The sequence below is a fragment of the Erinaceus europaeus genome, chromosome 18 (assembly GCF_950295315.1).
Source record: "Erinaceus europaeus chromosome 18, mEriEur2.1, whole genome shotgun sequence".
NCBI classification, from domain to species: Eukaryota; Metazoa; Chordata; class Mammalia; order Eulipotyphla; family Erinaceidae; genus Erinaceus; species Erinaceus europaeus.
In genome coordinates, this window is record NC_080179.1 from 151,540 (window position 1) to 177,574 (window position 26,035).

Here is a 26,035-nt window from a genome sequence, read left to right on the forward strand (position 1 = left end):
ACTGGGAGCCTTTCCTGTGCAAGTCCTGTGCTCTGCCCACTACTCTGTTTCCTTGGTCTCGTGTGTTTTAACCTAAATGTCATTATTCTGTATAGGAGAAAAGGCCTCGGAGTAAACTTCCCCGAGCTCTGCGAGGCCTCATGGGTGAAGCCAACATTCGCTTTGCTAGAGGTGAACATGAAGAAGCGATATTGATGTGCATGGAGATCATCAGACAAGGTATTGTGTGTGGGAATCATTAAGCATGGCTGTCTAATACTTAAACTTCTCAAACAATGAGAGAACAGTTCACTTTACCAACGGGGAACTTTGGTCAGAGGTGGTTGTCATTGTACTGATTTGACACTTTTTACTTTGAGTAGTCATTTCTAAGAAAATAACCATCAGAGAATCATTCAACATGATTTGCTTTTCAAGTGTTGGGCTCTCAGGTAGAAGATACCAAGTTTGATCCCTGGCATGATGTGCTGGAGTGATGATCTGGTTCTCTCTCCCATTCTCTTTCAAATAAGTGAATAAATGAAATGTTTGTTAAAAATATCTATTTTATTTATTGAGTGTGAGAATTTTTTTTGGAACAGAGATAGACCAGCCAGAGCAGCACTTGGGTACATGCAGTGCTGGGACCCAACCAGGCACCTCAGGCATGCAAGGCTCAGGTTCTGGTTGAGCTATTTCCTTAGCTATAATGCCGTTCTTTTTAAAATATGCAAGCGTATAACAGTGCCTACAGGGGGCCAGGGGTTCCCAGCTCGTGAACCTTCCCCATGCACAGGGGGCCAGGGGCTCCCCGCTCATGAACCTTCCCCATGCACAGGGGGCCCGGGGTTCCCAGCTCGTGAACCTTCCCCATGCACAGGGGGCCCGGGGTTCCCAGCTCGTGAACCTTCCCCATGCACAGGGGGCCAGGGGTTCCCAGCTCGTGAACCTTCCCCATGCACAGTGCTCACAGGGGCCAGGGGCTCCCCGCTCGTGAACCTTCCCCATGCACAGTGCTCACAGGGGCCAGGGGCTCCCCGCTCGTGAACCTTCCCCATGCACAGTGCTCACAGGGGCCAGGGGCTCCCCGCTCGTGAACCTTCCCCATGCACAGTGCTCACAGGGGCCAGGGGCTCCCCGCTCGTGAACCTTCCCCATGCACAGTGCTCACAGGGGCCAGGGGCTCCCAGCTCGTGAACCTTCCCCATGCACAGTGCTCACAGGGGCCAGGGGTTCCCAGCTCGTGAACCTTCCCCATGCACAGTGCTCACAGGGGCCAGGGGCTCCCAGCTCGTGAACCTTCCCCATGCACAGTGCTCACAGGGGCCAAGGGTTCCCTGCTCGTGAACCTTCCTATGCACAGTGCTCACAGGGGCCAGGGGCTCCCAGCTCGTGAACCTTCCCCATGCACAGTGCTCACAGGGGCCAGGGGCTCTAACCCACATCCTCACAGACAGCAAAATGTATTTTACTAGGTGAATTATCTCCCAGCTCCTTGCTTTTTCTTATCCTGTCAGACTGATCAAGTAAAAATGTTCCGTCAGGATATGGAGACAGACACACATACACACACATTTTGGTTACTTTCCAGCATTACTTGTTCCATTGCTTCAGTTTATAATTGCTTATTTTTGGTAGTTATCTTGGATTTTTTTCCCATCATAATCTTAGAACTTAATTTTAGAGCCTGTTTGTCTGTCTCACACTAACCACTTGCTGTGGGAGCTGGGTTATGGAGATCGAACCCACTGAGATGACTGGTGCTCATGAGGGTGAACTTGCTGAAGCACTGAGTCGTACTTCATCTCAGCAAAGGGAAACTCTCCTGAGTGGGGCCTGGTGGAGTTTCTGTCAGGTTATACTTTACATAGAGAAAAGAATGCTTGAAAAAATTATTACTCTAAAAGACAATATAATGTGATATTTTCTTTGAGTGTCTTTAAGTAATGTTTATAGTCATGTAAGCTTGTATAGGTAGTTTCTGCTAAACGTAGAGTTTAAATAGTTTTTCTTACAAAATGGATCCGTACTCTAAACCGTGGAATCAACATAATTCTGCCTCTTCCTTCAGTCAATGGGTTTTCATTATGTGTTACAGCTCCACTGGCCTATGAGCCTTTCTCCACGCTCGCTGTGCTCTACGAGGACCAGGGTGACATGGAGAAGTCACTGCAGTTTGAGTTGATAGCTGCACATTTAAACCCCAGTGACACTGAAAAATGGGTCAGACTGGCAGAAATGTCTATGGAACAAGACAATATTAAGCAAGCTATTTTTTGCTACACAAAAGGTAATGCAAATGTTTTGTTGTTAAAGTTCGGAGGCTCCAGCAGGCTGGGCTAGCGTCGCGGCGGTAGACAGAGACAGAGACTCGGGGACACACGGCTGGGCTGAGAAGCTGCAGTTTAATCTTTATTCACGAGCGGGCAAATCACCGCACCATGCGCTTCCCCGTCATTCTCTCTCCGCTGCTGCTGCTGGGACTCTGCTCGTCCTTAGCATAGGGGACGGGGAGAAAGCAGGGCGTGAAACTAGCAAGGGCCAAACCATTTCTCTCAGAGGTCGGGGGGGAAGGGGAGCAAACCAATATGAAACATACCAACAATGTTTATTTTCATTCTCTCTGATAAAATGTCATAGAATAGATTCTTTTTTATAGTTGTAACCGTTACCTTGAGTGATGTCGGGTAAAATACTTGTGTTCTTTCCTACCAAATGGAAGTATTTGGGGCTCTTCCACTTTCCTAGTTACTAGCACTGTTATACCATGTGCTAATTCAGCATTAAGTACTGACAGAACAACACCTTTCTCTTCCTACCCAAACTGGCATTGGTTTGAAGCTGTCTCTTGAAGTTTACACCAGACCAGTTACCAAATAAAATTCAGATCACTGCTTATCTTGGTGCGGGTTTGTTGAGACTTCCAGTGAAGGTGTTTTTATTCAATCCAGAATAACCCCCCAGTGCATTGGAGAATAATTTAGAGTTCACATTAAATGTTCTGAAAAGAGTGTGGGCCATAGGGAGTCAGCTGGTAGCACAGCAGGTTAAGCACAGGTGGTGCAAAGCACAAGGACCGGTGTAAGGAAGGATCCTGGTTCGAGCCCCCGTAGGGAAGTTGCTTCACAGGAGGTGAAACAGGTCTGCAGGTGTCTTTCTTTCCCCCTCTCTGTCTTCCTCTCCTCCATTTCTCTCTGTCCTAGCTAACAACGACATCAATAACAGCAACAATAATAACTACAACAATAAAACAACAAGGGCAACGAAAGGGAATAAATTTTTTTTTTTTAAAGCATGGGTCATAGCCTGATACTTCAAGCCACACCACCCTTGTTTCTGTGATAAACTCATATTTCCTTTTTACTTTTAGCTCTTAAATCTGATCCTACTAATGTCCATTTTCTGTGGGAGCGATCAAGCCTGTATGAACAGATGGGAGATCATAAAATGGCAATGGATGGCTATAGGCGTACTTTAAACCTTTTGTCTGCATCTGATGGAGAGCGCTTCATGCAGCTGTCTAGAGAAATGGCAAAGTAAGTTTGTAATGAGGTGGGTGTATGTGTGATGTTAGGAAGGGATATGGGCTGTAAGGAAAAATGAAGTAGCTAGGGACAGGGGTTGAAGTGGAGGGTGCATTCACTATTTGTATTATTGAACTGTGAGTGACAAACCCATGGGTAAGAGGACAGTTCCCACCATAAGAGCTCCCTGTCCTATCCCCTCCATTGATAGCTTGCCTCCTCTTTATCCCTCTGGGATTCTGGACCCAGATTCTCTATGGGGAGCAGAAGGTGGGAGTTCTGGCTTCTGTCATTGCTTCTCCGCTGGACATGGGTGTTGGCAGGTGGACCCACACCCCCAGCCTGTGTCTGTCTGTCCCTAGTGGGGCAGGGCTCTGGGGAGGGGAAGCTCCAGGACACACGGGTGAGGGCGTCTGCCCAGGGAGGTCAGGTTGGCGTCATGGTAGCATCTGCAGGTTGGTGGCTGGAAAACATTAAGATATAGAGCAGAACAAATTGTTTAATAATCAGGAGCCTAAAGGTAAGAATAGAGCAGATGAGATTTGGGTTCTCTCTTTTGGGAAAAGTTAGAAAGTCTATTTTAGGTCTGTCCCAAGGGGCCCATGACTTTACTAATTCTTGCTGAGCCCAACAGCTAACGTGCAGGTGGACTAAAGGTGTTGTCTGGGAGATGTTGTCAGAGTTGGGAATAAATAGGTACTCATCCCTTTATTTATTTATTTATTTTTATCACGACTGAAGTTTCACCACTCTGAACCAATTTTGTTCACATAGAAAGACATAGTGGGGGTATGGGGAGACAGGACAATGGTTCTGCAAAAGACTTTGGAATCTGAGACTGAGGTCCCAGGTTCAATCCCCAGCACAGATAGGCCACAGCTCAGCAGTGTTCTGGTTTCTGCATACATTCCTCTCACTGTCTGTCTTTCTTTAAAATAAACAGCAGGGGATCAGGCGGTGGTGCAGCAGGTAAAGCACAGGTGGCGTGAAGCACAGGGACCAGCGTAAGAATCCCGGCTCGAGCCCTGGCTCCCCACCTGCAGGGAAGTCACTTCACAGGCGGTGAAGCAGGTCTCCAGGTGTCTCTCTTTCTCTCTCCACTTCTCTTCGTCCTATCCAACAACGACAACAATAACAACTGCAACAATAATAAAACAAGGGCAACAAAAGGGAAAATAAATAATAAAAAAATTAAAATAAAATAAACAGTATATTTATATAAAAGGAAAGGCAGAGGGAAGGAAAGGCAGCACAGCACTGATGTCTCCTCCAGTGTGGCAGGGCGAGCTCATGACAGCAGGGAAACTCACACATTTCCCATTTGTTTCTAGGAGTTACTATGAAGCCAATGATGTTACTTCAGCTATTAGTATAATTGAAGAAGCTTTGTCCAAACACCAGAATCTGGTTTCTAAGGAGGACGTTAACATAGCGGCGGAACTGTACATTGCTAACAAGCAGTATGACAGAGCCTTGGAGGTGAGCGTCCTGTTAGGGTCTCCTTATGTTTCCAGTTCTGGAAACTCACACAAGTCGATAGCACTTCATCTAGCTATACAAAATCACTTATGTCCTAAATTAATCTATTTAAAGTCTGCATGGATACAAATTTGTAGATGCTAGAGTAATCCCTGTGAGATATAAAACATCTTCAGCATGACAAGAAGTATGACATTATCTCAGGTGTCAAATTTGTCTATATGTCAGGATAACAGGACTCAGCACAGACTCTGGTGGCTATAATTCCGTTATTTTTAATATTTATTTATTTGATAGAGGCAGAGAAATTAGGAGGGAAGAGGGAGATAGGGAGAAAGAGAAAGACACTTGCTTTACCATTTGCGAAGCTCTCCTACAGGTGGGCTCCCGGGGCTTGAACCTGAATCCTTGTGCATTTTGTGCAATACCACCTGGCCCCCCATGATTCCTTTCTAAGAGGAAAGTAGACTTGATCTGATCATATATGATAGTTTTTCATACATACCTGTTATCTTTTCCCCCCGCCCTGTTCTTTAGGTAATTACAGATTTTTCTGGAATCGTGCTGGAGAAGAAGGCCCCAGAAGAAGACACTGCAGAGGAGAGTGAAGGTTGTACCATCTTAGCACAGTGAAGTATTTACAACCCTTCAGAATGTGTAGGGGGACAGTTTAAGTTGAAAGTTAATGTTCTCAACAGATTTTCCCAAGTTTTTTTTTTTTTCCCCTCCAAGAGATTTTATCTTTTTCTTCTGAGTATTCACTGACAAGTAGTCTTTAAAGAAAATTATTTTGGGAGCGGGGCAGTAACGCAGCGGGTTAAGCGCACACATGGCGCAATGCACAAGGACCGGCGTGAGGATCCCAGTTTGAGACCACCTGCAGGGGAGTCACTTCCCAAGCGGTGAAGCAGGTCTGCAGGTGTCTGTCTTCCCCTTCCCCTCCTCTCTCAGTTTCTCTCTGTCCTATCCAACAACCATGACATTAATAACAACAATAATAATAATGACCACAACAACGATAAAACAAGGGCAACAAAAAAGGGAAAAAATGGCTTCCGGGAGCAGTGGATTCGTGGTGCCGGCCGGCCTTGAGCCCCAGCAACAACCCTGGAGGCACAAAAAAAGAAAAATGTTTTAAGAATAAAAATTAATATGATCATCTTACTTTGAAAGCTTAGAATGAAAAAAAAAGCTTAAAATGTTTATTATGGAATGGTTATTAGGGAATTGGTCATATCTGAGGTGGTTTCTGTGTCTGTCAGCTCTGCCCCTGTTCACAGCAGTCTCTTGTTTGCTGAGAGGATAACTTGGCCTTTCTGTGGTCAGAGGAGCTGCCCCAGTCCGTGTGAGAGCTCTTTGCAGCACTTGTCACTCACACCTCACACGTGGTCTCTGGGTGGTTGTGTAGTGAGCAGGGAAGCACTTGGTAGTGGGTTTTTCCTGGTCCAAATCACACCCCTCCCCGCCCTGTCCTGAGGCCTAGAAATTCCTTCCTCATGGAATCCTTTGGGCTTAAGTACTTTTACTCAAAACCAAAACTGTTTAAGTGGTTCGTGCTAATGGAGAGTTAACTGATATCATCAGCTTGTGCTAATTGTTACAGAGTAAGGCCCAAGATGGGATATGCCACAAGACAAATAAATACTGAAGCAGAAAGGTGGAGACTTAACTCAGTCTGTCGCAGTCGCAGTCACAGTCGCAGTCGGCTCTCTAGATGAGCTGTGCCACTGTCTGCTGGCAGGGATGTGGGAGAGTCCAAACCAAGTGAGCAGACTGTGGGAGGAGCTGTGATAGTTGCTGTAGAGAGACCTGGCATGGGAAGACAGAGGAGCACCTAGAGAATGCTGTTCTGTTGAAAATTGCCCCTGCCCTTGGTTCTGGAACACACTGATGAAAAGCAGCCACATAGTCAGGCTTTGGTTGTAGGTCTTCTTCTTCTTTCTATTGTTGAGTCTGTCTAGCTGCCTACTTTCATTTTTCCTCACTGCCATCCTCCCACACCCCTCCTATCCTTTCTTAATGATTGTAGATAGTTTTTTCTGTGGGACCACTGTCAGCTCACGTAAAGATGGTCCAGGATACTGGCTCCAGCCCCTGGTCAGAGGGGCAGTGCTGCAGGTGTTTCTCCTGTCTCTCTCCCCCTTTCTTAATGTCAAAAGAGAGATAAAAACAAACAAATAGAAGTGAGCACTGGGAGTGGTAGAGTCGTGCAGGCATCAGCCCCAGCCATGACCCTGGGGCAAGAAAGGAATTGTGTTGCCATAGTGAAGCTGCAGAAAATATGATTTTATCCTTTTTGTACTAGTGAGAGTTTGCCAGACTTAGAATTAACTATGGAGCCATCTGTGAAGTACAAATGAATGGGGTCTGGGAACTGGCTTCATGTGTGCTTGCTATGGAAGCTGCTCTTTGCCCACAGCTGGCGACAGTGTCACCTGCACTGTGCCCGACGGAGTGCCGATAGATATCACAGTGAAGCTGATGGTCTGCCTTGTCCATCTCAACATCCTTGAGCCACTTCATGTGAGTAACCCTCAGATCTGCACTTGACCCAAACCCAAAAATCTTTCTGTAGATTTGCATTCTGTGAGATTGCAAGTTGACCCTGGACTTCAAATTGCCTAACAGCTAGGAATTATGCACCAAACTGTTTCCACATGAATGCTTTATAAAAGCTAATTGTGGGGAGTCTGGCGGTAGCGCAGCGGGTTAAGCGCAGGTGGCACAAAGCGCAAGGACTGGCCTGAGCATCCGGTTCGAACCCCCGGCTCTCCACCTGCAGGGGAGTCGCTTCACAAGCGGTGAAGCAGGTCTTCAGGTGTCTGTCTTTCTCCCCCTCTCTGTCTTCCCCATCTCTCTCCATTTCTCTCTGTCCTATCCAACAACAACATCAATAGCAACAATAACTACAACAATAAAACAAGGGCAACAAAAGGGAGTTAATTAATTAATTTTAAAAAGCTAATTGTGTGTTGGAGCAAGACTTGGAATACTTTTCTTTCAAAATGACAATAATCCAGAGCTCAGAGTTTGAAATTGAACCTTTTAGACTTTTGGTGACTATGCTGACAACTACTGGTTTTTACTTAGATGGATTGTTTATTGAATTAAAATACATATTGGACACTGACTTTGCAGACCTTAGGTTAAGTTATTGAGTAAGATGTATGGTGTATTGCAGCAAAGTAAAGAACTTGTGGGGGAGTGGGGTGGTGAGGGAGAAGGACTGTCAGGTTCTGGTGCCTGAGAGTGGAGGAAAACCTAGTCTGGGGGCGGGGTTGCAGAAGACAGAAATTTTATACATGTATCAGCAGTTTATGTTTATAGACTGCAAACCATTAATCCCCCTAAATAAAAAACAACGAAATGTAAATGAATTTCAGATCCCTCATAACCTTTTTTCTACAGGGTTAGCTATATGTAAATTCATGCATATATGTGTATGTGCATTTTCATGATCTGTGATATGTTCAGAAGAATAGGAAATCTTGAGGGCAGTGTGGGAGGGAGCTGCATTAAGGTCAGCAGAAAAGGCCTCCTTGAAAAGATGCCATTTGAACAGTCACGTGAAGGACACATTGCCACTGCTTTGACTCCTGCAGTATCTGCTTTCCACCGGGACTCAGCGGTGATCCGTTACATGCATGAATATTGAAAGAGTTCTTTCTGATGGGGGTAGAGAAACAAATGGAAAACTGATGACTATCAGTTGATGGCTCTCCCCAGACTTGCCTCTGCTAGCTGCTGTGCTGTGGAAAGAGCTGTAGGTAGGTGTGCTGTGCTGATGACGTGACTTCAGGCTTCCCTTGTGTGCAGCCTCTCATGACAACACTGGTGGAACAGAACCCTGAGGACATGGGTGACCTCTACCTGGACGTTGCTGAAGCTCTTCTGGACATTGGGGAGTACAACTCTGCACTTCCCCTGCTCAGTGCACTGGTCTGCTCCGAAAGATACAACCTTGCAGTGGTCTGGCTTCGACATGCAGGTAGTGTGTGTGTGTGCGCACACATGTGTAAATAGCAGAATACTTAGTGCTCCAGAGAGCGCTGCATTGAGTGCATAAACGCAAGTGTGATGCTCTGGTGGGCAGACGGTGAAGAATCTTCACTAACTGTTCCTATCCTGTTACTAAATATGTTACAGTCTATTTAACTGTGATCTTGATGCTGATAAATGGTGCTTCTATTTTCACCCTGGGTAGCTCCAGATGACTAGGTGGTAAAGTCCCTGAACTCTGTTCATAAATCAAAAGGAAGCTTAGACTCCGTGTACAAGCAAGATCATACAGGAAGATAATGCTGGTAGCACAAGAACAAGTATCTTTAAAGGTGGAAATGAAAAAATGGCAAATGTCATTGTAGTGATTCATCCATGTCCAGTAGTTTTCCTCCATCATCAAGGTTTAGCCTAAAGACAACTGTTAGAAAGGTTTGAGGAAACATTTGGTTACCTTTCTAGGAGGTGATTGTAGTGGAAAGGAGACAGCTGGAAAGGGCTCTGAACAGTGTTGTGCTGTTGGGATGAAAGAAGAAACACATCTCATTGGGGTCTCAGGCTTATAACTTCTCCAAGTCAGACAAAACTAAGCAGTGCTCAGGGAAGAAAGAAAACTTGATGACCCACTGTCGTAACTCACGTTTAATGTATAAGACCTAGTAATTTTGGGGAACTTAGGCTAGAAAGTTGCGTTATCAAGAGAGTGCGTGTTGAGGGTCGCAAGTTAAGGAACTTAACACTGGGCTTGCATGCATGAGGTCTGAGTCTGATGCCAGCACAGGAGGTTGACAGTGGGCCCAGCACTGGGCTTGCATGCATGAGGTCTGAGTCTGACTGCCAGCACTGCATGTGCCAGAGTGATGTGCTATGTCCCTCTCATGTTAATAAATATTTTTAAAAATAATTTTTAAAACCTATTACTTGTTGTTTTTGTTTTCCTTACTAGAGCAGTGCTCAGCTGTAGTTTTCAGTGGTGCCAGGAATTGAGGCCTTGGTACCTCAGGCATGAGTCTTTCAGCAGAACTGCTAAGCTGTCTCCCAGCCCTACAGATTGATTTTAAAAACTGAGTTAATTGGGCAAAGAGGGGACCAAGAGAGGAGCAGTGAGAGATGGAGAGCCCTGTGTACCTGGTGCAGCTGCTTGTCAGCCTGGTTCTGTGTCATGTGGATGGCTAGAGGGGACCTGTTTCTGAATCAAGATCTTTCAAAGAATTCAGTAACCCAGGCTGGCCTGAGGTGGTGCAGTGAGTCAGTACATCAGGCCCTGAAGCAGGAGGTCCTGAGCTTGAACCCCCCCCCCCAGTATTACATATGCCAGAGTAGTGCTGGTTCTTCCCTTCCCTCTCCCTCTTCCCTCCCGCCATCCCCTCTGTTATAACTTCAAGATGCCTTGGATTTAAAGACTTGGGGAAATGTGGAAATAGAATGCCAGGTGAATGAAGAAAACCTGAGCTTGTCTGTCTGTCTGTCTGCAAATACAGTGATTTGAATTAAGTTAGACGGACAGACTGATGAGTTGTAGTTGCTTTAAAGTTCTAGAGGTGTGTCCATTTCTGTTGGACAGCTTGTATGGGTGTGCTGTTTTTATGGAAGGTGGGAAATGGCCAGCTGACAGACGAGTTAGTGGTCGTGCTTTGTCCTCTCAGAGTGTCTCAAGGCCTTGGGCTACATGGAGCGAGCCGCTGAGAGCTACGGCAAAGTGGTGGACCTGGCCCCCCTCCACCTGGACGCACGGATCTCGCTCTCTACCCTTCAGCAGCAGCTGGGCCGCCCCGAGAAGGCGCTGGAGGCCCTGGAGCCCATGTATGACCCAGACACTCTAGCTCAGGACACCAACGCTGCACAGCAGGTGGGTCCCGGCACAGAGGCATCTGCGGGCTGTGGACTCGACAGCTTCCCTCAGCACAGCTGTCTGTACAGCTTGTAGCCAGAAGAGTTGTGCACCTTAAGTCCAGTCACTCGTGGGCATGAAGTGGCACATCTGATATATTGGATCTCAAGCATTGAGATGTTAGAGCATATTTCTCTACGACTTGGCTTCTAAGACTTTTCTAAGCAGGCAAAGCAGTCTTCAGCAAAGGAGCTGGTGGTACTCACTGTCCTGTCCCTCTGCAGGAGCTGAAGCTGCTGCTTCACCGGTCCACACTGCTGTTTTCACAAGGCAAGATGTACGGATACGTGGACTCCCTGCTCACCATGCTAGCCATGCTTCTAAAGGTACGTGGCGCTCCTCTCCTTTCTTTTCCCTTTATATTAGCTTTGTCGGTTCTTTTGATGGTGTTGGCACTGGAACTTTACTGCGCCAGGCTAAGTTTCCAGAGACAGAGAAGAAGAACCAGGGGCACCACAGCACTAAGCTTCCTCCTGCGTAGTGGGAATCGGGCTCAAACCCAGGTCATGTGCCTGACAGCAGGTACACTAAGTGCGTCTCCTTGGTAACCCTCTGTTGACTTTCAAATGGTTAGGGTTTGATTTTAACACGAGTCATGGCTATTATATAACTCCTCCATGGAAACTTCTTAAAGTGAAAGTCAGATAAAGGCAAAAGACTTAGATACTGTGATAGTGGATAGTTGAAAGTCCTCTGTGAAATTGAGGTTTTGACCATAGAGTAAGGGAAATAAAAAATCATTGCTAATATTTAGAAAAGTAAGAAGTTTAGTATTAGCAGTCACTGGCCCTATAGACAGTCCTGTGTGTCTAATTTGCTTCCGCTGCACATCTGTCTTCCAGAAATGACACCTCTTCTGAGTCTAGCTTTTTTGCAGATTGTTAGTCGAGTATCTTGTAAATATGCTGTGAAGTTCATGTGAATCGCCTCTTTGCCTGCTAAATTGGGCTGCATGGCCCAAACCTCTTCAGTAAGAAAAATTTCACTCTACTGCCAGTTGTTCATACTATGATTGTGTCTCTTTTGGTGTTTATATGGACAGTATTTTGGTTTTCCATACTAAACGTTTGAGGCTCATTCCCATGCAACTTGTTACCTCTAGTTTTATTTTTTAAATCATGTGATTAGGGAGTCGGGCGATAGCGCAGCGGGTTAAGTGCACATGGTGCGAAGCCCAAGGACAGGTGTAAGGATCTCTGTTCGAGCCCCGGCTCCCTACCTGCAGGGGAGTCACTCCACAAGCAGTGAAGCAGGTCTGCAGGTGTCTGTCTTTCTCTCCCCCTCTCTGTCTTCCCCTCCTCTCTCCATTTCCCTCTGTCCTATCCCAACAGCATCAACATCAATAATAACTACAAAAAAAAAAAAAGGGCAACAAAAGGGAATAAATAAGTAAATTTTTTTTTTTAAATGTGATTAAAACATATCTGAACTCGTCATCTTTAATGCAGGTAGCAATGAATAGAGCCCAGGTCTGTTTGATATCCAGCTCCAAATCTGGGGAGAGGCATCTCTATCTTATTAAGGTGCCAAGGGACAAAATATCAGACAACAGTGACCAAGAGACAGCAAACTGTGATGCAAAAGGTATTTATATTTTTTACATAGAACTTATATGGCTTGAAAGAATGTTGAGGTAGCATCCAATTTAATTAAATATACACATTTCCATGTAAATTGAAATTTTCTAATCCAAATCTCTGTTGTAATACATTTATTTGGAATACAAATGAATAGCTTAAAAGAAGCAATAATTGTAGAGGGTAGACAGCATAATGGTTATGCAAAGAGACATCATGCCTGGGGCTCCAAAGTCCCAAGTTCAATCCCCTGTACTACCATAAGCCAGAGCTGAGCAGTGCTCTGGTTAAAAAAAAAAAAAAAAGAAAGAAAAAACTTCAAATAAAGAAGCAGTAATCTTGGGAATTCTCAAAATAAGTTACTTGGACCAGTCTCAAGAAAGTGTCTGGTTTTACCTGGAAAGCCATTGAGTCTGTTTAGGTGAAGTTTTTACTTGGAAGTCCGCAGACTGTAGAATGAGTGTATTAGCCCTGCAGTTCAGTAGACCTTTATTCCTTCAGTGTTGCAGTGTGTGGTAGGCAGAAGGGCTGCATTTCTAACGCACATGGTGAAAACATAGCAAGGTGTTGTGAGGAGAAGAAAGGGAGTGAAGACTCAGCTCATCCCTCAGCTCTGATGCCTCCCCATCTCTGTCAACAACAAAGCACAATTGCACAGAGCTCCAGTCCCACGAGCAGTGATAGGCTGAGCCTGGCTCCCAGCTGATTCTCGTCTTTCAACACTGAAAATAGAAAATAAAAGAAGCCAGTGAAGGTTGCCACGACCCCTTTCAGGGTCTCAGCAGCTTGCCAGGTGCAACCCAGTGGACGGAGCCATGTTGGAATTCAGTCTAGTTAGTGACAGAACCTGTGGATGGAGTTGGGGATAGGTGCTCCACACAGAGACCAACCCTGCCCATCTGCTACCAGCCAGGCACTCAGGCATGGCCCTGTCTCGGCTCCTGCAGAGCACCAAGCGTAGGGGACGCTGTCCATAGTCTTGGAAACCAGGGTCTGTCTCCCAGTTAACACGGAGCAACACAAAGGAGGTAGGGTTTGTAGAGAACAAAGCGGTGAGGATACCTGGCGTTGTAGATGGTTAGGGAGGGAGAGCAGAGGGAGGAGGGCATGACCCAGATATACCCTTTCTCATTACTGCCAGAAGTGTTGGCTGTGAAGGCAGGCTCACAGCACCCACCTTATTAATCTGATCCTAAACTTGAACATGGGGATGTTTCTTTCTAATTCTGTTAGCTTTTCCTGACTGACTCTCACTGCTCTCATTTCAGCCATGTTTGCTGTCCTCACAAGTGTCTTGGCTAAAGATGACTGGTGGAGCCTTCTGCTAAAGGCCATACACACGTTATGTGACCTGGCCCGCTATCAGGAAGCTGAGTTACTCGTGGACTCTTCCTTGGAATATTACTCATTTTACGATGATAGGCTAAAACGCAAAGAGCTGGAACACTTGGGTCTTTCTGCTGCAATTCTGGACAAAAATTTCAGAAAGGCATACGACTATATCAGGTGATTTTTTTCCCCTCAAACTTAAGAACTCCTCGAATGCCTGCATGGTAGTTGAGTTCACTGATGGTTCTCAGGCAGCACAGGAGAGCATCATTGTCACACACTTGCCCTCTGCTACTTCAGCCTGTCCACTTGTAGAGTGGACATAATACCGCACTCAGGAGTAACTGGGAGGGTGAGAGCCTGCTCATGATTCCCAGCAAACGTTATCAGCCACAATGGCCAGGGAGAGAAAGATGAAATTCAACCATTTGCTTCTGTTTTTTAGTATTGCTACTATTAAGTTTCTTGACAGTCAGAAGCGAGATGTGGAAACAGTAACATACGCAGCGGTTTCCAGGAAAATCTCTATAAAGAAGTGGCTTCACTTGGGCAGAGCAAAGCTGTCCTCTTTCGTCGTGGGGAATGCTGCGCTTGAATGTTGGTAGCACCGCACTGGAGGTTTCTTTCCTAGAAAGCAAAGATGTTCTCTTCCCATTTTTTATCCCCACTGTGTTTCTGCCATGCTAGGATAATGGTCATGGAAAATGTCAACAAGCCCCAGCTCTGGAACATCTTTAACCAAGTCACCAACCATTCCCAGGAGGTGCGACATCACCGCTTCTGCCTCCGCCTGATGCTGAAGAACCCTGAGAACCACGCGCTGTGTGTCCTCAACGGACACAACGCCTTTGTCTCTGGTAGTTTCAAGCACGCGCTCGGTAAGATCCTGCTGCTATGATGGTGACACACAGTGGCAGCGCACCCGTGAGCTTAGTTGATTCTGGCTCCCGTTGCTGTACATTCTCTCTGAATAAATAAATGTGCAGATAAGTGGACCTACCCAGTAGATTTTTTTGTGAAAATTAAAATGAGTTAATATATAGTATTTATAACAGTGCCACATATGTATAGAGATAAGACTTAACTGTTGGCAGTAGTGGTGTTGCTACGTATCTCTGTACAGTGCCTTGGCTTTCAAAGACTGCAGCAGCCTTACGGTTCAGTTAAAGCCACAGTTCCTGCTGCTCAGCTTTCACTTTTTACCAGAGCCCTGCTCCGCTCTGGCTCATAATGGTGCAGCGGATTGAACCTGGGACTTGGGAGCCTCAGGCATGAGAGTCTTTGCATGACCATTATGCCATCTAGCCCACCCCTGCATACGCTTACTGTCTTAATGCTTCTTAATCATGGATGCTTTGCTGCCCAATTTTAACTTGCTGTCGGATGAGAAAAGGAGTTATGATTTGCTGATAGTTCATTTCCTTGGGAAAGGGCTTTATATCAAGCTTCACTTAGATGGTGTTTACTGACTGCAGTGAAACCTGGGAATTGCATTCATCGTCTGTAAGACTTATAAGGAATTTCTGTAGTAAGGTACCAGAAGCAAACAGGTGGCAAAATGCTTAGCCAGCTATTTAGATTGACAGCGGAACATGAACCTCTTGCTCACTTTGCTTCATTCTAATAAACTGTCCTTGTGACTTTTTAATCCTTTTGTTTGGGTTTGACTGATGTTCTGTCAGTGTTCATTCAGTAATCTTGAACACTGACATGTTGAAACTTTCCTCCCTTTTGTTTAGTTTTTGTCACTGTAGTGTTCAAATATATTTCAGTTCCCTGGGTTTAGTCACCAAGAAAAGATAAAAATAAAAAGCCCAGGTAGTTGCTTAAGAGATTTGGTACCTTTCTCTTGGAATAGAAGTCAGAAAGAATAGAAGTTTTATCTGTGTGTATTAAATCTTGATTCCCCTCTCATATGATTAGACTTTTGACAGGAGATAGTTGTGTCTGTAGAATCGGTGGAGGGCCAGGAGATGGCGCCCTGCTAGAGGGCCGTGGTACCCTGCACAAGGACCCTGGCTCTAGCTCCTGTCAGCACATGGCAGCACCGTGCAAAGGAGCTTCACAGGTGGCACAACAGTGCCGTGGTGTCTCTGTCTTTTTCTTGCTCCAGTGAAAATGCTGGCATCGCTAGAATCATGTAGGCATGGAACCCTACTACCATCCATGCGGAAAAATGCATGAAATTCACAGAACACCAAATTCTTTATTCATTATTAGATACATTTTGTTTTTCTAGAGAAAATAAAAGTATCTGCTGCATTTGGAGAAATCACTTCTATAATCGATGAAAACATAGTTTTCTGAATTCCATGATCCACTACCTTTGAATTCGTAAGACAGCTTGAGACCTTACACCTCCCCCATTCCACCACTGCCAGTGGGCTTTCCCCCTTTTTTAATTCCAGAGATGGAGAGATACCACAGCACTGCTCCCCATTTGTGGGGCTCCTTGTGCCGTGCACGGTGTCCCGTGTGGTGCTGGGAGCCCGAGCCCAGGCTATTGTCTCTGGTGCTTTGTGCTGTTTACCTGGTGATCTCTCTCTCCGTCTTCCTGTTGCTCTTTAAATAGATGTAAGACCAGAGGGTAGATGCATGATCGCTGATGAACTGTTTCGGAAATCTTTTCTGCACAGCTATGTCTACGTGTTTACTTTTCATAGTGAACCCTTTTTGCTTTGTTATAATAGCCGCTGTTTTACATTTCAAATGAGCGTCTGGCTGCTGCTTTAGAGAGAACAACCTGCACACTTGAGCATCTGTCCTTTGGTTGAGCCTTCAGATGTATTTGAGTAAGCATCAGAGGCTTTGTTGCCACAGAGACTGACTCACTGCTCGTTTTCCAGGACAGTACGTACAGGCCTTTCGTGTGCGTCCTCAGGAACCTCTGTACAACCTCTGCATAGGCTTGACCTTCATCCACATGGCCTCGCAGAAGTACGTGCTAAAGAGACATGCCCTCGTGGTGCAGGTAATGCGTTTGAAGACCTCATTCCATAGCATTGTGTTCTTTAAAAGCGAATAGCCCTTATTATGGAGTAGTTCACACAGGGAATGATTGCACCGTATACTCAGATTAACAAGTTTGCTCTTAATTATCAGACAATGCATTTATAATTACCTACGTAGGACATCTGCATCTTCCTCATCAAAGAGGAAAGTGAGGGCAGGCTGGGCAGAGGCATGATGGCCAAGTGCACATAGCACCAAGGGGAGGGCAAGGATCAGCGTAAGCACCCAGGTTCAAGCCCCCACTCTCCACCTGCAGCCAGGACTGAAGGTGTCTGTCTTTATCTCTCCTCCTCTGTCAGCTTTTCTGTTCTGTCCAGTAAAATAGAAAGGAATAAAGAAAAAGGGGGAAGAATGTCCTCAGGGAGAGGTGGACTGCTAGTGCCACACTGAGCCTAAAATAGGAAGGATGGATGGATGGAAGGAAGGAAGGAAGGAAGGAAGGAAGGAAGGAAGGAAAAAGAGAAAGCAGTGTCTTCAGGGAGAAGTGATCGCTAGTGCCACACGGAGCCCCAGTGATGAACTGGTGGCAACAACACAAAAAAATCCCCAAAAACCTGAACCAGAAGCTCTCGGGGAAAACTAACATGGGTGTGAGGAATAAGAGGTTTCTAAGGTCTTGAGAGTCTCTGGTAGTTTTAATATTTGGCTTTGGTGTTTGTTTGTTTGAATTACTCAGAGCTTCATCAGCACTGGGACTGCAGCTCCCACCGCAGCCTCTCTCTGCCTGGTTTGGTTTGGGTAGACACTTTCGCTCTCAGCACAAGTCACGTGTTTCTTTCACACCTTCAGAAAGCCTCGTCTCTCTTGTGATGTCACTTCAGGACAGGCCTGCGTGCTTTCCAGGTGGCACTGGGCTTCCTTTTTAATTTGTGTTCCCAGTACCTGGCATATCCAGTGCTTTAGTGCATCCTCAAGTTAGTGAGATTCTTAACTGCCTGCGTCTTCTTTATTTCCATAGGGTTTTTCCTTTCTTAATCGGTACCTCAGTATCCGGGGGCCTTGCCAAGAGTCATTCTACAACCTGGGCCGTGGCCTTCACCAGCTGGGGCTGACTCACCTGGCAATTCACTACTACCAGAAGGCCCTGGAACTCCCTCCACTACAACTAGAGGTGTGTGTGTGTGTGTGTGTGTGTGTGTGTGTGTGTGTGTGTGTGTGTGAGTCACTCGACAAATGAAGGGTTGGGGCAGTTGGTGACTTACCTGGGAGAGTGCACATGACACGCGTGAGGACCTGGGTTCAAGCCCCATGCCCACCTGAGGCTGGGGGCTTCCTGAGCCATGGACCAGTCTCCTCTCCCTCTCTCTCTCTTTCTCTCTCTCCCTGACTCTCTCCCCTCTCCGTATCTCTCTAAATTCTACTCCTGTCAAAAAATAAAAACAAAAAAGGAGAAAAAACCCACTGCTAACAAGAACATACAGGCAATGAGCCCCAAGAGTAACTGTGCTGGCAAAAATATATAAAGTTAAATTGAAAGGGAGGCCAACCAGGTGACTCACTTGGAAAGGAGCCAGCGTTGCTATGCACACACGCCAGGTTTTGGTCCCTGCACCCCACACGGGAGGACCACGGCTCTAGACTAGTCTCAGGTGGGTCCTTACACGTGGTTACACCACACACACAGAGGACCACGGCTCTAGACTGTCTCAGGTGGGTCCTTACACGTGCTTACACACCACACACACGGAGGACCACGGCTCTAGACTAGTCTCAGGTGGGTCCTTACACGTGGTTACACCCCACTCGGGAGGACCACGGCTCTAGACTGTCTCAGGTGGGTCCTTACACGTGGTTACACCACACACACGGAGGACCACGGCTCTAGACTGTCTCAGGTGGATCCTTACACGTGGTTACACCCCACACGGGAGGACCACGGCTCTAGACTAGTCTCAGGTGGATCCTTACACGTGCTTATACACCACACACACGGAGGACCACGGCTCTAGACTGTCTCAGGTGGATCCTTAACACGTGGTTACACCACACACACACACGGAGGACCACGGCTCTAGACTAGTCTCAGGTGGGTCCTTACACGTGGTTACACCACATACACGGAGGACCACGGCTCTAGACTGTCTCAGGTGGGTCCTTACACGTGCTTACACACCCCACACACAGAGGACCACGGCTCTAGACTAGTCTCAGGTGGATCCTTACACGTGGTTACACCACACACATGGGAGGACCACGGCTCTAGACTAGTCTCAGGTGGGTCCTTACACGTGCTTACACACCACACACACGGGAGGACCACGGCTCTAGACTAGTCTCAGGTGGGGATCCTTACACGTGCTTACACACCACACACACGGAGGACCACGGCTCTAGACTGTCTCAGGTGGGTCCTTACACGTGGTAATAGGTATAATCTACTCAGTGAGCTACCACCTGGCTTCTATGCATATTAGGGATGTAGTGACTTGTGAACACGTACACCTAGTTGACCATAAGGTTGTCCTGCTTGTTCTGTTTTCTCCCCAGGGCATAGAAGTTGACCAGTTAGACTTGCGAAGAGACATCGCCTACAACTTGTCTCTCATCTATCAGAGCAGCGGCAACATTGGGATGGCTCAGAAGCTTCTGTACACCTATTGCTCTGTGTGAAGCCCTCTGAGGAGGAACCACTGGCCGCTACTGTGGACAGACCGTCTTCCCTCTTAGTTCTTAGTATTAACCCCAGGATGAAAAGAATCGTTTGAGAATGATCTAACTGCATTTCATTTTTTAAAACAAGATGTGACCTTTTGGTAGCTACATAAACATTCCTACAAGAATTTGTAAGTTGTCACATTACTCTGGTATTTTGTACTGAAGTGTGAGCCTTTGCTCGAGCTCGGAATGCAACACGTTGATGCTTTTCTTACCCCATTATCCTCTGTGTGCCTGGCACCAAATAGGGACGTACAGAGAGGAGTGAGGCCGGTGTGGCTCCTTGGCACAGCCCTGTGAGCACAGCTGTGTGCAGGCTCATCGAGTGCAGTGTTCAGGAGGCTGATCAAGTGCCAGGCCTGGGCGGGGCCATGTGCTTTGCCTTCTGCACAGTGAGCCCAAGAAGCACAGATGAGGGCTGTGCCAGCCTTCAGTGCTGTAGTATCCACACACACATGCACAGGTGAGGGGCTGTGCCAGCCTTCAGTGCTGTAGTATTGCACACACACAAGCACACACAATGAAAAGGGTGAAACTGTTCATGAGGCTCCATCAAAAATGTTTAAAGGATGCCTTAAAATGTTTTCTGCAGAGACGGGGGTTGTAACCAGGTGTGCCACTGACCGGCCTCTGCTAGTGATCTTGAACGTGCTATATAAACAAAACTTTCTTTGATGTGACACCAGGAACAAACCCAGTGACCCAGTGAAGCCTGTGTACCTGTGTACATGATGCCACCACTGAGCAGCCTCTGAGACCTGGTTTTTAATGTGTGTGTGTGTGTGTGTGTGTGTGTGTGTGTGTGTGTGTGTGTGTGTGTGTGTGTGTTGGAGGAGACAAAGGAGAGAGACCACAGCACTGTTCTGCCATCCATATGCCCCCACAGGGCACCAGAACTCAGATCTGGGACACTTGCAGGACAGTGCAGCCACTCCACCCAGTGAACTCTGCAGCCTGAGACACCCTTTGGAAAGCCAGCACCGGGGACCGGGGTGGCACACGCGGTTGAGCACACAAGTTACAGTGCACAAGGACCCAGGTTCGAGCCCCCGGTCCCCACCTGCAGAAGGAAAGCTTTGCAAGTGGTTGCAAAGGGCTGCAGGTGTCTCTCTCTCTCCCTCTCTGTCTCCCCTACCCTCTCGATTTCTGACTGTCTCTATCCAATAAATAAAGATAACAATGGGGGGGGGGGGTTGCTAGCACTTGGCCAGGGTGGAGCTTGGGTCCTGCATGCCCAAGGGTCTAGGTTAGATCCCCCAGTTAGAACATGACTCACAAGTTAAGTCCCTCAACTTATGTGGCAGAGCTGAGAAGTGCTCTGGTCTTTTCTCTTAGAAAAATAAACATTTAAGCAACAATAAAAATTTTAGATAATAAAACCCTGATTTCACTTTATGACCAGCTGTCTTACCCAGGCCATGGGAAACTGACAGTTAAGTGTATGCAATGAACATTACCACTGGTTCCAGTTAACTGAGAAGGGAATATTGTACCAAACTGGGTCAATCAGGACTTTATTCTTTGGAATGTTAGACTTGAAATGGAGCCTGAGGACTCGGGGGCCCTTGTTTGCTTTGCCTGTGGACCAACGAGTCGGGTCATTCTGCTGAAAAGAAGCCTGTGCTCCAGGAGGCAGAGGGGACGTGCACAGGGCATCCCCACTGGAGGCCTCCAGTTGTCTGTCCACATCCTGTCCCAGGCTGCATCTTACTCTGATGCCCTTGGCTCTGTGACTTCCTTTTGTACACGTACTGAGTTTTGCTGTTATTTACATAGAAAATAAGTTCTGTGTTTTAACTCAGAATTGGTATGTTTTTCTGCTGTTTCCACAGAAAGGAAGGTTGTATAGTCACTAAGGATACCATGACTGAACTGTAAATAAAGCGGCTTGTAAAATTTCAGAGCAATAGGGGGCCAGGCAGTGACACACCTGCTTAAGTAAACATGGACCCGGGTTCCAGCCCCTGGTCCCCACCTGCAGTGGGGAAGCTTCACAAGTGATGAAGCAGGATTGCAGGTGTCTGTCTCGTCCTCCCTATCTCCCCCTTCCCTCTCGATTTTTCTCTCTGTCCTGTCAAAAATAGGAAAGAAAAAAACCACAAAAATGGCTTCTGGAAGCAGTGGGTTCGTAGTACCATCGCCGAGCTCCGGCCGTCAACCTGGTGGCAGAATAAGTGAGACTTCAGAGCAGTGACGATAGGCGTGTGTGCCTGTTGCGTAGCCTGACCTCAGCAGGTTGCTAACTGCTCCGTTCCTGTGCTGCTGATGGTAGCTAAAACCTGAGACAGCGCCCAAGGAACGCGAGGATGGGCAAGAGAGGTCTCTGGTGGAGCTGCACCTTCGTGTTCGGTCACCCTGTGAAACAGCTGCAGCTCCTTAGACAAAATTTTTATTTATTGGATATAAAGAAACACCTGCACTCCCGCTTCACCACTCGTGAAGCTTTCCCCCTGCAGGTGAGAACCAGGGGCTTGAACCTGGGTCGTTGTGCATCGTACTGTGTGCGCTCCACGAGGTGCGCCACCATCTGGTCCCTTTTTTAGACAATTTAAGGAAAACAGTCTAATGAATGGAACAATCCAGTCCTCTCTGCAGCCCCCACACCCTGCCCCACAGAGCGCTTTCTGGATTTACTGGGTTGGGGTTCAGAAAGGCCTGCATGGCTGGGCGTGTGGATCAACCTGTCAATGTCCGTGTCCAGTGGAGAAGCAATGACAGAAGCCGGACCTTCAGTCTGCACCCCATAAGGATCTTTGGTCCAGACTCCCAGAGAGAGAAAGAACAGGGAAGCTTCCAGTGGAGGGGACGGGACATTCTGGTGGTGGGAATTCTATGGAATTGTACCTCTCTTACCCCACAATCTTGCCAGTCATTATTAAATAAAATAATGGTTTCTTTACCTACAGACTTCCCATTCTAAATAGGAGACCTTTAGATCTAGTATTTATCTCAGATGCCAAGTGTTTGCTTTTAAAAATATTTTATTTATTGTTGGATAGAAACTGAGGTGGGGGAGTTGAGCAGTAGTGCAGCGGGTTAAGCGCACTTGACAGACACCTGCAGAGCTGCTTCACCGCCTGCGAAGCGACTCCCCTGCAGGTAGAGAGCCGGGGGCTCGAACCGGGATCCTTACGTCGGTCCTTGTGCTTCGCACCGCCCGCCTCCCCATTTTTTATTTATAAAAAGGAAACACTGACAAGAACCACAGGATATTTTTTTACCAGAGCACTGCTCATCTCTGGCTTATAATGGTGCAGGGGATCGAACCTGGGACTTTGGAGGGCCAGGCCTAATTTCTCTGAGCAGAACAGATCTTCTATTCAATAAACCTCTTTGTAAATGTCCAAGAAAGCTGTGAATATAATTTGTGAACTAAGTACTGAGAGATTATTTGTATATTACCCAGGACAGAAGGGTAAAATTTATGACAATAGAGGAGGTCTTTTTTTTTTTTTTTTGTCATTGGCTTTCTTGCTGTTTTCTAAGTGATTCTATTTCCAGAGATTCTAGTGAATATCAGACTAGAACATTTTATTGAAACAAAATACATCATTTACAAGCCAGATCATGAGGTGCCCCTAAATTTGTTTTTCTGATCAAATGCACCTAGAAAACAGCCAAATATATTATGCATTAGTATTTGCTGTCATACAAGAGATCAATATAAATTTATTGGGTGGAAACTGGGGAGGGAGCAAGAAGACGGGGAGCTTCTGTACTGTTCTGCCACGTTCACAGAAGCGCAAAGTAGGGCTAAACGCTTCAGCCCGCATGGAAGACGTCATGTTCTGAGGACGGTCGGACGAGCCGGCTGCTGGGCAGCTGTGAGTGGAGACGCCCCTCTGCCAGGAAGTCACTTCCTGTCCAGGTTAGAGGGGCACTTCTTGGGGTACAGTCTCAGGTTCTGTTTACTTTCCCATCGCTGCAGTGCAGACTGTGTGGTGACGACATCGTGGTTTTTATCCTGATCCTGGAGGGAAGGAAACACAGCCGTCACTTTCCAAACCTACTGCACAGCTTACAGGCCTAGTACTTTTAATACAATTTTGAAAATTATTTATTGGATAGAAACATCCAAGAATTGAGAGGGAAGGAGGAGATAGAGAGACAGACACCTGCTTCACCACTCGTGAAGTCTTCCCCCTGCAGGTGGGGACGGGGGCTCCAACCAGGGTCCTGTGTGCTGTGATGTGTGCACTTAACCAGGTGTGCGACTGCCTAGCCCCCAGGCGATGATGATGATGATGATGATGATGATTATGCCTCCAGGGTTATTGCTGGGGCTTGGTGCTGACACTAGAAATCCACCACTCTTGGTGGCCATTTTTTTCCCTTTTCATTCAATATAGCAGAGAGAAATTGAGAGGGGAGGGGAGACAGTGAGAGAGAGAGAGACACCTATAGCTTTGCTTCACTGCTGGTGAAGCTTCCCCCTGAAGGTGGGGAGCTGGGGGCTTGAACCCGGGTCCTCGCGCAGGTCCTTGTACTTAATGCTATACGTGCTCAAGCCAGGGCGCCACCGCCTGGCCCCTGGAGCTATTATTTTCAAACACATATTAGAACTAGAGTTTGTTGTTTTCTCACAGCAGTAACCTGCAGAGGCGAGCAGAGTGAGTACCGGGGTGTAGAGAGTCTGTGCTGAGCCGTCTAGAGGACAGGCCCGAGGCTGTTGAGGACACAGGTGTGCAGCCTACCTCTTCCTGCCACCTGTCTTCCCGGGGAAGCCTCTGCAGCCGGTTCTTCGACAGCTCAAGCTGGAGGCCGTCGAACCTGCACTTGAACCATCGGTGAGCCTCTTCCAGATTTGCTGTTATCTGAGCTCACAGGCGTCGCCAGGAGTCACGGGGGAAAGAAAGAGTTAGGTGTCTGAATTAGCTCTCAACTTTTACTTGGCCAGCTGACAGCCGTATCACTGTGCACCTTAAGTTTAAATAGATTTTCCCTTCTGCTCCCCATGAAGACCTTTGGTCCGTACCCCCAGGGGGCGGAGGGGGTGGGACAGGGAGCCCTGGCGGCGGGAACCGGGTGGGACTGTACCCCTCTTGCCTTACAGTCTTGTCCATCATTCTTCAATCACTAAAAACTAGCTCCTGAAAAATCAGTTACTTAAAAAAGATAGACAGTGGCACACCCACTTGAGCACACGCTAGCCACCAGGCTTCAGGAGTGTGGAGCAGGGCTGAGCAGGTGTCTCCTTTCTCCCTGGCTATGTCCTCTTGCCCTCTTTCAACACTGTCTGTACTTTTATATATTTGCCCTTTTCCCCCATGGTCCTGCCTTCTCTTCCTCCCCAAGTCACACCTCCACCCATTACTACACCCAACTGTCTGTCGCCTTTCCCCTCTCTGGGTCCTCATAGGTGTGAGGAGTCTCGTGGGAAGCTTTATAGCTCTGGGTCTGGCTCACCTGTTCTTTTTTTTAATATTTATTTATTTATTCCCTTCTGTTGCCCTTGTTTTATTGTTGTTGTTATTGATGCCATTGTTGTTGGATAGGACAGAGAGAAACGGAGAGAGGAGGGGCAGACAGAGGGGGGGAGAGAAAGACAGACACCTGCAGACCTGCTTCACCGCCTGGGAAGCGACTCCCCTGCAGGTGGGGAGCCGGGGGCTCGAACCGGGATCCTTACGCCGGTCCTTGCGCTTTGCGCCACGTGCGCTTACCCGCTGCGCTGCCGCCACCTCCCTGGCTCACCTGTTCTGACTCCACACTGGCTTCTTTCAGCTTATTCTCTGTCGCCTCTTTGCATCTCCTCAAGTGTCTTACAGTTTCTTCTAATTCCTAAAAACATCATAACATGTATTTTTACAAAATCCCAATGTGCCATATGGAACAAAAAAAGGACTATAATAAATAGGCAATCGAATTATTTTGACTTGTGGGTTTTCCTGAGAAAAACATTAATATTCTTTCCAGAACTGAAGGAATATTTTTAAATTGTTTTTAATTTTTTAATTATCTTTATTTATTAGATAGAGATAGCCAGAAATTGAGAGGAAGGAGGTGATAAAGAGAAAAAGAGACAGAGAGACACCTGCAGCCCTGCTTCACCACTCGTGAAGCTTTCCCCCCGCAGGTGGGGCTGGGGGCTTGAACCTGGGTCCTCGCCCACTGTCACGTGTGCCTAACCAGGTGCGCCACCACCGGCCCCCTAACAAATCCTTAATGAGATACAGAACCGAAGAGTCACTCCAGTAGCTTGATGCCAGGGACGGAGCCCAGGCTGGTGCTGTACCTGCTGCCCCACCCAGGGTCACAGCCAGAGAATACTTTGCACAGCAGACACTATGTTAGAAGGTAGGAGCTCAGTCTCTTGAAATATGTCTGCGGTGAAGTAACGTTCTCCTTCTTATCAGGCTGAGCACTCTACTTCCTCTGTTAAAGATATTTACTGGGTAGAGAGAAAGAAATGGGGAGAGAAGGGCAGGTGGGGAGACAGAGAGACACCCGCAGTCCTCCACTGCTTGTGAAGCTTCCCTGCAGCTGGGGACCAGGGGCTTGAACCAGGTTCTCACAGGGGGCAACGTGAACTTCAGTCTGTGTGCCACTGCCCAGCCCTGAGGGACAGGATTCTTTATTTGAAGAAATAG

The 26,035-nt window shown here is 47.1% G+C and overlaps 2 protein-coding genes across 3 annotated transcripts in view; one reads left to right on the forward strand and one right to left on the reverse strand.

Moving 5' to 3' along the window:
• GTF3C3 (general transcription factor IIIC subunit 3) overlaps positions 1–19,501 on the forward strand; it is a 30,756-nt gene extending 11,255 nt beyond the window's left edge. Inside the window, exons 4-18 of the mRNA XM_060177533.1 lie at positions 96–219; positions 2,078–2,269; positions 3,350–3,515; positions 4,835–4,982; positions 5,520–5,592; positions 7,402–7,505; positions 8,799–8,970; positions 10,628–10,830; positions 11,097–11,198; positions 12,321–12,456; positions 13,718–13,955; positions 14,466–14,656; positions 16,625–16,749; positions 17,749–17,901; positions 19,278–19,501. Of these exons, the coding sequence (XP_060033516.1) occupies positions 96–219; positions 2,078–2,269; positions 3,350–3,515; positions 4,835–4,982; positions 5,520–5,592; positions 7,402–7,505; positions 8,799–8,970; positions 10,628–10,830; positions 11,097–11,198; positions 12,321–12,456; positions 13,718–13,955; positions 14,466–14,656; positions 16,625–16,749; positions 17,749–17,901; positions 19,278–19,400 (2,250 nt within the window). The 3' untranslated portion in view covers positions 19,401–19,501. The remainder of the gene's footprint in view (positions 1–95; positions 220–2,077; positions 2,270–3,349; positions 3,516–4,834; positions 4,983–5,519; positions 5,593–7,401; positions 7,506–8,798; positions 8,971–10,627; positions 10,831–11,096; positions 11,199–12,320; positions 12,457–13,717; positions 13,956–14,465; positions 14,657–16,624; positions 16,750–17,748; positions 17,902–19,277) is intronic.
• Positions 19,502–22,955: 3,454 nt separating this feature from the next.
• CCDC150 (coiled-coil domain containing 150) overlaps positions 22,956–26,035 on the reverse strand; it is a 73,777-nt gene continuing 70,697 nt past the window's right edge. For both annotated transcript variants that reach the window (XM_060177534.1, XM_060177536.1), the window contains 3 exons: positions 25,140–25,226; positions 24,140–24,259; positions 22,956–23,415 (listed from right to left, as the gene is read on the reverse strand). In XM_060177534.1, the coding sequence (XP_060033517.1) occupies positions 23,299–23,415; positions 24,140–24,259; positions 25,140–25,226 (324 nt within the window). In that variant the 3' untranslated portion in view covers positions 22,956–23,298. The remainder of the gene's footprint in view (positions 23,416–24,139; positions 24,260–25,139; positions 25,227–26,035) is intronic.